Genomic DNA, 14,136 nt, shown 5'->3' with positions numbered 1-14,136 from the left:
GCCAAGAATGGCCAAAAACCACCTCCCAAATGAACAAAAAGGAAAAACTTATTAGGGTTTGAGAGGTTTTTAGTTATTGAGAATTTAATGCTTTGGAAGGAAACTGATATTTTACATTTTCATTGCAAATTCTTTAAATCGAACCAAATCGAAACAAATTAAATGACCCGAAACAAATCAAATCAAATTGAATCACCTCAAATCAAAACAAATCAAACCGATCTAAAAAATTAATTTTTATATTTTTATATTGAACAGAACCAAATTACTAATTCGTTTTGACACCATGCTGGAATGGTTAGGCAAGATCAATGCTTTTAGATGAAATATAACTCTTAAATTGATGTAAATGATAGCTGGAGAATCAAAATGAGGATATGATATTCAATGAGCTAATCATCTGAAAATCAAACAGTCTTTTATCATACATAAGACACAATTTTAAAACAACAAACGATGCTGAAACAGAGTGCACTAAATTATGACGATAACACCAAAGCCACCGCTGAAGGTAGCCTACGCCTGAACTGAAGCAACCCCTTTGAGCTGTCAGCATGTACTATTATCTTTTTGATTGAAGCCGCAGCAAAGCAAGTTAAGTAGCAGGCGAATTCTATCTCCTCGTTTAAACCTTGAAATCCGACTATTTCCACCACCTCAAGACATTGATGACGATGTGAACACATAGCAAAGCAATTCAGCGCTGATTTCCTCCGATCAAATGATTTTCGGAAATTGATGAGCGATAATTTAAGCAATCCCGGCGAAACTTGCAGCAATGGAATAAGCATGTAGCCGAAATCAGTATAGTAAAATTTTGAGAGCTTCAACTGCTTGAGATTTTTTAGCATAGGAAAATTTGTGATAGGACGGCTACGAGTTATATTTAAAGAATAACATAGTGTCAATGCAAGCGAGTCAAGCTGAGACAGTGTATCCTTTATATTTTTACTTTGAAGATTCGCATAAGACGTGCATCCCTCCAAAGACACATGCTTAAGAGACGGAACCATTTTGAAGCAGATGAGTGGCTTAGAATCGTGTCTAAACTCGAAGGATACGAGCTTCGGTGCTGAAATTTCTAGATAATCGACGTATGAATGGCTAAAAGTAAAGTGTTTTAGGTTCGGAGCACAAATTATCAGGTTCTCCAAACCAATAAGTCGATGCACGTACAATTCTTGTAAAAAAGGACAATTAGACAAAAAGTAGTCAATCAATGTGTGAGATAAAACATATATGAAACCTCTGAGTTTAAGAGAGACGAGAGAGGTGAAGTTAGAAGGAAGCAAATTTGAATTAATAGGATTACGAATAGTTACTGGCAAGTCTATAACAAGTTTTCGAACTCTTCTTTGAAAAGCTGTGTTAATCCAACAACAAAAGAATGGGACCATATCAACTGAGATCCCGAAGCAGGAGTTAGGAAATCCAATTCTGAGTTCATGTATAGTTGAGCCGTGATGCTGATCCAAGATTGCCGATGCTAAACTGAAAATTCTTTGTTGTTCGAATGATGTAGCGTGTTTGGAGATTAAATGTGGAAGAGCAATGTCGAAAATTGGATAATCAACGGTTTTCCATAGATGTCTCCATCTAGCCGCGAGTACACTTGTTGCGGCTGCTTCAGTTATCGACAAATGTGAAATAATCTCCTGGAGGATTTCGTCCGGAAATTCGCTCAGGCAACTCTTCATTCTTCCCGTATATTTTTTTGGTAAGGCATTCATTCTTCCCATAATTTTACTCACAAAATTTACAGATGACCAATTCGTATAGAATGGAAGCAATATATAGAGATAAGCAGGATTTCCGTGTCTAAAAAGGACTCCTAATCTTACCCAAATTACATAACTACATATAGTTGTGATGAATAATTTTCTGTTTTATTTGAGACAATGAGCTACTGATTAGTTTATTATTGCATCAAAAAAAACATATTATAGAAAGCATGTAAATTTTCCATTAGCGCGTAATTTTCATGATGATTTTTGGACAATCTTATCTCATACTAGTGACTGCTGAGTGGTGACTGGGTTCTTCTACTGAGTTCTGCAGCTTCAGCTGCCTGGAAAGCCGTAAAATAGCTCAATATTACTCTTCTTGTCAAGCATAGAAATTCATATAAAGTGTAAAGCGCATTGCTTCATCCTCAAAGAGTTGGCCTCCACATCGGACCGAAATGCTTCATCCCCTTGAAGTGATCAAATATTGTCCATTATCAGCACAAAATATCTGCTAAAGTTCAACAAACATTAGTTAATTTGAATTCCAAATAAGTGTATAAAACAAAGACCATTCCATTAGTACCTTAGAGTATTTGATGCCATAGTATTCTTAATCAAAATGATCAATGCAGCTAACAGATACACACAACGGGAAACTCCCCGAGTCCTACGATCCCATAATTCTTCCATTCCGGAAAACGCTTATGAAACTCCAAACCCTTCGTAATTATAACTTATTCAAAGATGTCATGCAACCTGCAAAAAAATCCATTCTGTCAAAAACCAATCACCCCTACTAAAACCACAACAACCTAATATCAACTGTGACTTAAAATACTAACTTGGCATTACTTTTGAATAGGCAAAACAAAACCCAGTAAATATTGCAGATTAGCCACAGAGCATGAATTTTGAAGCAGGAAAAATCAATCCTGAGAAACAAACAAGGGAAATAGTAACTAAATATTGCGAAAACCAAGTAATTGGTTTCCATTTAATCTCCACACTTGAACTCTTCATTCTTTTTGCACACTGTGGCTCTTTAGAGAGATCAAAGGTTGAGCCCTTCATTCTTAATTCTTGAATACACCGAATCAACGCTCTGTTATCATTCCTTTCCCTCTGCAATTGCTTCGAAACTTTCCAGTACCTGAAAAGCTTAAGCTGAACCAGAAAAACAAACACAAGTGAAGTAGAAACAGAAACAAGAGATGGTATCCACCATTTCTTGCAAGTATTCGAATTAGCTGCAGAATCAGAAGAAGTAAACAAGATTGTTAAAAACAAGCCGTGGAAAATGAAAAAGAAGGAACAGAGTTGAAAGAGTTCGCGTTTGATAGAATCCATTCTTGACTCTTTAGAAGAAATTCTTCTGTTGAAAACATCTTCTTCTCTCTGCCAGAGCTTGAGAAGAAGATAATGGCCCGGCAGAGATTTCAGTTAATGGGTGGTTTTGAATTGCTGTTGTGATCATACAAAGCTGCTGTTTTTGCTGATGCTCTTCATCTACTGGGATTTCTACTATATGGCTATCTTTCAGTTCACACATTTTTCAAACAAATTAGACTAACAGATAAAAATAACAGCAATAATAATCAAGAAACAAAAAAGAGAGCTATTTGAAAGTGCAGTTAAGATTCAAGTGAGGATTAGAGATTGATAGTGAAGAGTAAAGTAAAGATTGTTTTTGTTTTTCAGATATTTAAACTGTTGATGAAAAACGGCTGATTGATAATTTTCATGTTGGTTTAACGGTTACATTTATGTTTCTTCCAACGGTCAGATTTCTTTCCTTTTGTTTTCTTTAATTGTTTGTCGCAACGGTTATTTCTTCCTTCATGGGCTTTATTTGGGCTTCAAAGTTTCATCATCCAGTCCACTTTAGATTAATTTCATTAAAACGATGTCGTAGGCTGGCGTTCCACTTATTGAAGAAACAGCCTGATGTGCTAAATTTGATTGAGGACGAGTTCATGCATAAGTTTATTGTAAGAAATCGCTGATGAAATTTAAATTATTAATATCTTCTAATTTTAAAATTTTATACATCATATCAATTTTCCAAAAGAACGTCAAGGACTTTATTGTACTTTATCCAACTAAATGGTCTTGGAAACCTGTCGGTTGGTGACTCAAAAGGACATAAATCAGTATGTTGAACAAGAATTCAAGAACTATGATCAGAGTAAGCATTCATGTCTATTTTAGGGCCAAACTAGTAAACTCTAGTCTAGTATTCTTGTACGTACGTCAATATTATTTTTTTTCATGCCTTCATGATACTGGGTCGTCATTATTTCTGTTTTATGAATTTAAATTGTTGTCTTATTTTGTTAAGTTTTTCCAAGTAATTGTAAAATTACTCTTTTTGTAGAAATTGCAGAAGATTTTAGATGGCTTTACACGTAATGACCATAGTAATGGCCATTCAATGGTATTTTTATCTTATTTTGAAATTTTAACATCAGTTGTGCACTGTCTGATAAATATTTGTTGAGTGATCGTTCTTTTATGGTTTTGATAGGGCATAGTGGATGAAGTACAGGTTCCTACACAAGTCCGATCTCGTAAAAGCCGGTTTGCAACTGGGTGATTGATTCGACTCTCTTCTTGAAATAATTTTTTTACTTTTAAATTGATTTCATGTCCACAGTGACAAAACTGCTTTTTATATAATAGCTGCAATTTTTGTTTATGTATTGTTAATTATTATCAGTATACTTACTACTTTCATTATCAGCATCATTATGATTGTTCTTATTTTTGGAGAAAAGTCATACTTAATTGTTCCTGTAAACAGAATAACTCTTGACATTTACTTACATTCATATCTTGTTCTGACTTATTTCTGTAATTATTCAGGCATGCACGTCCAGACAGTCCATATGCATTTGGACTTGCTGGGGTTAATCAGGATCGTGACTTAGAGACTGTGAAAACATATTCAATAGACAATGGTCTTACGGCTTTGGTTACCAAGTACAAACATCGATTTCTTCACACAACTTTAAGGAGCAATTCCTCAGGTTTGTTTTTCATGTTTTCTTGCATTTAAGTTGTATATTTTGGTTAAACTTAAAACTGTTTGGGTATTGTATCTATACACTTGCTTGGAGTTTTTGATTTGGCCACTGATATATTGAAGGACAAACAGAACCCCTTGATCTTGAAACAGCAAGAAGTTTAGGAATATGTAACCTTTCTGTCTATGCTAGAGAAGCATCTTTGGAAAGGCAACATTGCACTAATGGTCCATCAAGAAAGCCTAAGTCAGAAAGTCTTCAAGATGAAACAGAAACAGCAAATAAGACAGAAAATTTAAAAACACAGGACGTTGAAGCTACCATTACTATGATATGTAAGAGTAAGCTGAATGAGATTTACAAAAAGAATAGTACATCAGAATCTGCAGTTGTGCAATTTGTCTCTGTCGATGTTGGGGAACAACCACCTCCATCAACAGTTTGTGTTTCATGTCTCTATGTGATGTTTCTACCGGACAACATGTTATACGTTGGAGTGGTAATTACTAATTGCCATTATCGTTGTTTGCTTTTTCGTCATTAATTTTGATATTGCACTTGAATAAATTGTGGTCACTTACGTTTTAAGTTATTTCAGAAAGATATTAAACATCAATTTATGTATTTAAGGTCACTAAACTTTAATTTTTTTGTTTCAAAAAGTTCTTTTCGATCTACTGATCCAAATTGAATACCTCTACAGGATAGACCTCAACAGAAAACTGAAGAGTAACTTTGTTGACCTCCCATCTGTGTCGGAAAATTTAGAGAATATTCGTCAAGTGAGCTAGTAATCACATGGCATATGACTAGATTACGGACATAACAAATATTCTCTGAATAATCTTAACTTAAGAGTCATCACATTAGCAAAATTAGATTGAAACAACCATTTTAAAATAAAAATTAAAGTTTGGTGACCTTAATGAAATAAATTGATTTTGGTATCGTTTTGAAAAAAAGTTATAAGTTTAGAAATTCAGAAAGTATTTGACCCCATATAATGGTGACGGGTCTATTTTGTTCTTCTATAAAAGACTGGAAACTCTTAATAAACTTTAAAATTTTTGAAAATGTTTTGACAGCGTGATCGCGATCTTGCACGCCGAATCCGTTCCCATCGGTCTAAGAAGGGTATGAAGGATGCCTATTTTCTATACTTGGCAGTTCAGGGGAAGAGCTTGGCTTGCCAACTCAAAACGCTTCTCATCAACCAGCTCCCTCTGCAAGGCTTCCAAGTAAGCAGTGTGGCTGGTGGTAAACATCAGAATTTTGGCACGAGAAATGTTTCTCTTGAAACCGTTACGCTTCATTAATAGTCCAGCCTTAAACTTCATTCATTTTGTCGAACTTCCGTATTTGATATGTGATAAGAATATGATGAATATAGCGTCGCATGCTTAATACGTATGTAAATTCCATACATGATATAAGCAAACAACAAACATTCTTAAGTAACAGACCCGATCGAAACTCTAATCCTTGACTTGCTAAACGTATATAATCAAATCAACTTGATCCAAATGGTCCGACCCGGGAGTGTTCACACTCAACCACGTCATTCACGACCAATCTCTTAATTCCAAAGTGGTGGGTCCAACCCACTAGATACGGGGCTCAGGTTACTCTAACCGACTTCACTTTCGTATCGCATTCTTATTCGGATGTTCATAATCATGCGTATTCTCATATCATCACAGATAGACCAACTACACTAGACTGACTCACTGATGATCACACAGCCCATTGACACCCAATAGGTAGTTGGTTTTTTCGGATCGCACACTAGATACTCATATTCAAAACAATGAATATAACAACATTCGTATAATCAAATTCTTCAAATATAACATCTTATACGAGCAAATCATATACATGTGATGTATTGATAATAATATTCATAATGTATGAAAATAACTTTTATAATAATAATACGCGAAAGTAAGGTTGCCACTCACAGTGACCGCTTTTCGAATAATAATAATATCAAGATTCCATGAATGCGAGTTCCATACGTCGTTTGATCCACTAGCTATTCCAACTCGTCGGCCTGTTAGCTCGTCGATACGGTAGTTACTTGTCTGAATTACCTGTACGTTTAGTTCATAAACGTAGACTTAGTACCAAAACCCTAAGTTATATACTTAGGTTAATACGATCTTATTCCAAATAAAACTCTCAACTTTGATAATATTTTAATCACATTTCTCTTTTAAACGTCCTAGTCTACGTTTTGAAATTCAATCGAATCACGATTGATTACACGACTTAAAATTGTCTAAAATCAAGTTCCCGCGTCACGTCAGGGCCCCAGAAAGCTCGAATTGAAGATCCTCTGTAATACCCCAAAATAATTAATTAGCTAATTGGACCACGTGTCCAGTTTTGAGTCGCGGAAGTGGCGATATTGGAAAGTTTTTCGATAAATAAGTTTCAAGTAGGTCGGTTTTGAGAAATTAACTATGAGAAAATTAAGGTTATATTTCAATTCTAAAGTTAGAATTGGAATTAAAAGGAAAAATGTCAAGAAAAGTCTAAAATGAAGTACAGGGACCAAAGTGGTAATTTAGCCACTTTGTGTCGAAAATAGAAATATTGGATTTTGACGGAAAAGTGTTATTATCGGGCTTTATAGGATATAAATAATACGTATAAGTCGTAATAAAAGAGTTTAACGATTTAGCTATGGACTAAATCGTAGGAAAGAAAAGTTTGAAAGATAAATTGTAACAAGGAAAGAAAGAAAGGACCAAAACAGACTTTTAGCCATTTAATATAAGGATTATCATTTGAATGAAGGAAGGCATCAGAGAGTGAGGATCCAAAAGCTTCATTTTATATCGATCAACTTCGTTTCTTTACGGTTTCTTCGTTTGACGTCCGATTCAAGCGATTTTCGCATCGATCTCTTCGTAATCGAAAGCTCTACTCGTTCTAAGCTTCACATCAAGGTAAATTTCAAGAAATTTGGTTGAAAATTTAGATATAGCGGGCTGTTTTGAATGGGATTAAGTTTAGGTTAAAAATTTTGATGTTTTTGAGGTTATTATGGCGTTTTCGAAGAAACCGAGATATGGGTATTGAGCGTGGATATGTTTAGCACGTCGGGATTGTGGCGAAACCCGGAAAATCTGATTTCCGGGGCTGTGCACGTGGTACACGACCGTGTACCACGGGTGCACGAACGTGTACTGAAGTACACGAACGTGCACCTAGCAAGGTACACGATCGTGTACTGAAGTACACGAACGTGTACCCCTGAGGTGCACGAACGTGTACTCAGTTGCACGATCGTGCACCCACCAAAACGCACACCCGTGCACCCCAACTCGCCCCCACGCGTATACAACTGTAATTGACCTAGGCATTCGACGTTTTGAGTAATTTGACTCTAAAGGACGGGTTTCGGACTTTGAGAATCATTAATATCGAGATTAGCTCGACGTTTTAAATGAATTATAATAATGGAAAACGTCAAGGACGTTAAACAATTCTCAATTATGAGAAATAGTATTCACTAAGTCGTCTATACGACTAGAGATATCGAATACGTAAACAAGTATAAAATGAAACTAAATCATAAAACTTAAAAGTATTATACGTATAAAAATGCGAAAATCACGTCTAACTATTAACGATTTATCAGACGTATCAGCGAATAGTGGAGTCAGTAGAGGCGGACTAGCGAGAGCGTACTATCAAATCGATCATATCATTTCTTGGATTGCGGTCACTGTGAGTTGTACTTTTACTTTCATGTATTATATATATTGAAATTATTTTATGAAACTATATACTCCCTCCGTCCCAATAGAGTTGTCCACTTTGCCTTTATCACACAGTTTAAGAAAAGCAATTATTACTTATGGATTTTGTAAAATTTTCCTTACTTTTCTTGTTATACCCCTATTTAATATAGGGCCCACTTACATTTTACTCATTAGTTGATTTTAAATAGGGCTAATATAGGAAAATTGAGTGTAAAAGTTAGTTACTTTTTGAAAGTGGACAAGAGTTTTGGGACAAATTTTTTTCTCAAAGTGGACAACTCTATTGGGACGGAGGGAGTATATTGTTTTCACGCATCGCATTATATACAATTGATTGGATGTTATATGTTTATTTAATTTCTATATGCGAGAACTAGTATGCGATCCGAAGAAACTAGCTACCTATTGGGTGTCAATAGGCTGTGTGATCACCAGTATAGAGTCAGTCTAGTATGTTTGCATTGAGAAATGACTTGACACAGCTGGGAGCTGTTGATGAATATGAAATTTACGATTGGGTATATGATTTTGATACGAGAGTGAACTCGGCTACGGTGTAGCCTGGAAGTCCCCGTATCTAGTGGCTGGGCCACCAGCGAGTTGGACTCGCAATTGATAATTACGATTGGGTTGAATGATATATGATTATTCGAGAGATGTGTCGCATGCTAGGATATTAGTTTCACACGGATCAAATACATGTTTATATCTTTTATATTAATATTTTCTTGACATGCGATGCTATGTTTTTATATTAATACTGTTAGTAAATGTCAACTCACTCAGTATTTCCCCAAATACTGACCCCTCACCTTTGATGTCTTTCAGGTGCTTAGATTGTGGACTTAGCTAGAGGCCAATTTTGAAGTCCAGAAGGTAGCTATATATGTTAGTTCATGACTTCTGTGAATGCTGCAGTAGTGGTCCTGTGTCAACAGAATAGTAGCCTAGTCAGCAGTTTATTTTGATTGTATATATCAACTGCTGTCTTTGTTTATATGCTTTTTGTTAGGCTACGTACGTTGTATATGATCCACGGCCCCAGATGCCAGTGAGATGTTTGAAATACTAACTGATGTATATAGTACCGCGAGGCCAGTTCGTACAGGGTACGGTAACTAGAGCCCGCGAGGTTTTGAAACAGTTAGTGTATATATTCGGGTATATGTTATATATATGTATATTTGCTTCCGTTGTTTGTTGTTATTTGTTTATATTATATTTGCGAAAAATAAATTGTGATTTTAGGTTTGCTACGGGTTCCGGAGCTACCACTCCCGTTCCCTAGCGCCGGTTGCGGCTCAATAGTTTTGGGTCGTGACATCCTCGTCGGCAAAAGACTGCACGATCGTGCAGCAGTCTGCACGAACGTGCAGCCCGGGGTTCACTCCCCGGGCCATTCCGACGTGCTAAAGCATTCTAAATCAATTCTGCAACGCTCAGAAACGTTTATAACGCGAAATCCAAACCTAAAACGCTAAAAATCGATCCTAAATCGTTAAAACGATTAAACCGCTCGAAACCTTAAACCAAAATGTCAAGATTACCTTGATTTGATGCTTATAGTAAGTAGAGGATTGAATTCTGAGCAAATCGATATAAAGAACGCGCGATTTAGGCGAGAACCGGCGAAGCGGCGACGGATCGAAGTCGATCGCCGTTTTTCCTTCTTCTATTCCTTTCTGATCCTTTCTTTTTCCATACTATATATATATATATATATATATATATATATATCGTGGCTAATTAGCCATTTTAATCCTTCATTCCTTTAACTAACCAATTCTCTTTTAAACTTTTTAATTTAACCAAACGATTAAATTATCCTTTTTAACTCAATTACATATGTATTATTTATATCCATATAAATAATACTAACCCAAAAATTATTATTTTACGTCAAAAACCTTTTAATTACTATTCTCGAGATTTAATTGGCTAATTTACACTTGGGTCCTTGAACTTTTTAAAGTTGCAATTTAGCCCAAAACGTATTCGCGTCCAAATTTTAAACAGTCTCCGATTGACTTGAAACTTTTACCATAGATACTTTAAAATATTTCGCGGATTTTGGCTAAATAATTATCAACTCGGGATTTATAATTTATTTTATATGAATTTTTTCAACTATTTCCTTAAATTCCGTTAAATAGCTTAATATAAATTAGTCTGAATTCCTGATATATTAAATTAAATCTATCTTGATTTAATTTTTTGGAATTTACGATACGTGACACGATAAATATATTCGGGGTATTACAAAAAGTCTCAAAAACTGGTTACTATATAATGCAGAAAGTGTTCAAGATAAATCCGAATCAGCAAATAAGACAAAAAATTTAGAGGCAAATGACATTGAGATTGCCATTACTATGATATGCAAGAGGAAGCTGAATGAGGTTTACAAGAAGAATAACACATCAGAACTTGCAATTGTGCAGTTTGTCTCTATCAGTGTTAGAGAACAACCATCTAGTTTTATGTTTCATATGTCTATGTGATGTTTAGACCACAATAGGCTATACATTTGAGTGACAATTACTAATTTCTTTTGTTGTTGTTTCCTTTTTACCAGCTAGGCAAAAAGTTGTTCTCACTTTCTTTTCATGTTCATTATCGAGTTCTATTAGTACTTTCTCCTTTTCCTCCTCAGCCATAACGGAAAATAAAACTTCCATGTAACGGAGACAAAAACTTGATCGAACAAGACGATAAAGACCTACCAAACCATATAGACAAGAGTCCTAATTTTGAAGGAAACTGTTATTGATCGGAGCATAGTAATAGAGTTGAGGTGGTAAAAATTATTTCAATATAATATATTAATATCATTGAGATGATAGAAAATTATTACAACGTAATGTATAAATGGAGCTAAGATGGGAGTTTTTTTTTTCGGAGCATGATATATGAATTGAAATTAAGAGGTAAAAATATTAAAATGTCTCTTTTAAAAATATATTTATCCAAAACTATAAAATTGATCTAATTTGATTTTTGTGATAAATTTAGATGGCAAAATAATTTTTTTTTTGGTATGTGAACTGTGAAATCATTTTTGATCAGGGAGTTTCAATGATCAAAAGGGCTTCCACGTGTAAACCTTATAAGTGGACAACCCAAATTTCCATTAAAAAAAGTCCAACGAAAATAATTTCTTTTTCAAAGTCTCTAACCCGTCCGACAAGTTAAGCTTTTGTCAAAAAGGTACTCGCAATTAATACGTTAGATACGGTGTGCTCATTTTAAATAAATTTAACATAATTTCACTTATTTCTAATAATAAAATAATGTACTTTTTTAAAATATCATTCCATTGGTTATATAAAATAAAGAATCATTAATAAGCTCATAGTAAAATATTTAATACGCCTTCCATTTTAAAATAATATGTCATTTGAATTAGTATAAGAATATAAAGATTATATTCTCTCTCGTTCCAATAAAATTGTCCACTTTTATATTATCATATAATTTGAAAAACATGAATACTATGAATGTTTACAATTTTAATCTTATTTTTTTCTATATATTTTGATTTAATATAATTATAAAATCTCATTTTCTTATAGATAACAATAAATACTATCTCATTAATAGGTTTTAAATAGAGATAATATGAAAAAAAGTTTACTTTAAAAATTATTTTACCCATCTCGTTTAAAAAAAAGAGATATTTTATTTTTACATGTTCCATTTAAGAAGATCATATCGTGTTTTAGTGCCAATTTATATAAATTTTTCTCTTTTATCTTCTTTTTTCTTTTTATAATTAATGATTATTAGTCTATATATGAATTATAAGACAATAATTAACAGGGGTAACAAATGAGCTGTAACTCAAATGGTATAAACGCTGGGCAGTAAACTGCTAGGTCGTGAGTCCACAAGCGCCCCCGCTCCCTAATTATAAAATACAAATAAAAATTAATAGGTGTTATTTAACAAAAACTACAATATTAATATTTTTTTAATTTATGTGTAAATTTTTTGTCCTTTTTAAAATGAGACAGAACGAGTATTATTTATTAGAAACAGACAAGAATTTGAAAATAATAATAGAAAAAGTGGATATTCTATTAGAATGGAGGGGAGTAGTTAAAATTAATTTTTTTTTATTTATTCTCTAATTAATTTTTTACAATTTTTAAATACACAAGTAATATAAATAACTATTTTTAATTGTTGAAATTTATATTAAAATATTTAATTAGTACAATTTATTATATATAGACATAATGTCAAATTCATATTGGAAAATATGAAGTATTTGATTTATTTGTAGATGACTATATTTTTTCAATATATAAATGAACAAAGGATCACTTTTCCTCCTGAACTTGGCACAAAGTATCAAAAACGTCCAAATTGCGAAAATCGGATCACTTTTACCCTGAACTTGGCAAAACCGGCTCAAAATCCCCCTCGGTGCTGACATGACACTTAATTGGAGAGTGAGTTTAATAAAAATCATAATTAACTCTAATTAATCACACTTGAATACTAATTAATTCTAATTAAATTTTAATTAAAATAAATAACATCAGGGATCTTTTTGAATCTTTTCCCCAATAAAAAATTTCCAATTTTTTTTAATTCCTTCAACAGACCCACCGGCGGGTCTGTTCTTGACCCGCCGCTACAGACCCACCAACAGACCCACCATCGGGTCTGTAAACACAGACTCGACAGTGGGTTTGTTCGGGTCTGTTAGAAGCAGACCCGGCGTCAGATCTGTTAATAACAGACCCTCCGGTGGGTCTGTTAACAACAGACCCACCAGTGTCTGTTTTGAACGACCCACCGCGCGGTGGGTCGTTAACGAGGAGCAGATCTGCTCCATGCTCCTCAGCCTGAGGAGCAATCCTCAGGCGAGGAGGAGCAGTTCCTCCTTGTCTGAGAAGAGGAGCACTGAGCTGCTCCTCCTCGCCGGAGGTAATTTTTTTTTTTTAAATAATTTTTTTTGTAAAAATTACGAAATGGTCCTCTACATTTTTAATTAACATTAATTTGATATATAATATTTTAAAATAAAAAGGATTTGTTTGTTTTTTTTAATTATTTGGTATTAATTTAAAATGAATTAAAAAAGTTAGGATCATTTTAAGCCTTTTGCCTTTAAAAACCACCTAGGGCTGGAGAGTGTATATCACTCTCTTAGGTGAGAGTGGGGAGGGTGGTTTTTGTACCAATTTTGACAAATTCAGGATAAAAGTGATCCCGTTTTGCTAATTTGGACGTTTTTGATACTTTGCCAAGTTCAGGGGCTAAAGTGATCCTTTGTTGATATATAAATTGTGTGTCGGAAGAAAAAGCGGCTTTAGATTTAGAATGCCTAAAGCAGTGTTTTAAAAATCTAACCGGTGCCTGAGCCAGTGAAGTTACGGTTTCCACTTCAACCGCCGGTTGAACTGCTTAAATGAAATTTTTGAAAATTTAAAAAAAATAAAATTAGCAATGGATTTTAGTTTTTTAGCAGATTTTTTTGTCGCTAATTCTTTTAATTCGGTTTGACAGCAGTCCAACAGGTCCAATGACCGGTTCGTCAAACCGGTCCAACCAGATTTTCAGTTTTTTGTATTTTTTGAACCAGACCACTAGCTGGATCCCGGTTCG

The 14,136-nt window shown here is 34.2% G+C and overlaps 1 protein-coding gene and 1 pseudogene across 1 annotated transcript; both read right to left on the bottom strand.

The window, feature by feature from the left end:
* Positions 1-479: 479 nt before the first annotated feature.
* LOC126687493 (putative F-box/FBD/LRR-repeat protein At3g49030) lies at positions 480-1,739 on the bottom strand. The gene has a single exon (XM_050382054.1). It carries the CDS (start codon positions 1,737-1,739, stop codon positions 480-482), a length of 1,260 nt encoding a protein of 419 aa, XP_050238011.1.
* Positions 1,279-3,450, bottom strand: LOC126686361 (uncharacterized; annotated as a pseudogene).
* Positions 3,451-14,136: the final 10,686 nt, after the last annotated feature.

Source organism: Mercurialis annua, linkage group LG6 (assembly GCF_937616625.2).
Source record: "Mercurialis annua linkage group LG6, ddMerAnnu1.2, whole genome shotgun sequence".
Taxonomy (NCBI): Eukaryota; Viridiplantae; Streptophyta; class Magnoliopsida; order Malpighiales; family Euphorbiaceae; genus Mercurialis; species Mercurialis annua.
The sequence above is the reverse complement of the archived record's forward strand: the minus strand, read 5'-3'. Positions and strand labels throughout refer to the sequence as shown.

Excerpts from the sequence above, each read along its gene's own strand:
- LOC126687493 (XM_050382054.1), bottom strand. The coding sequence starts at position 1,739 with ATGGGAAGAATGAATGCCTTACCAAAAAAATATACGGGAAGAATGAAG.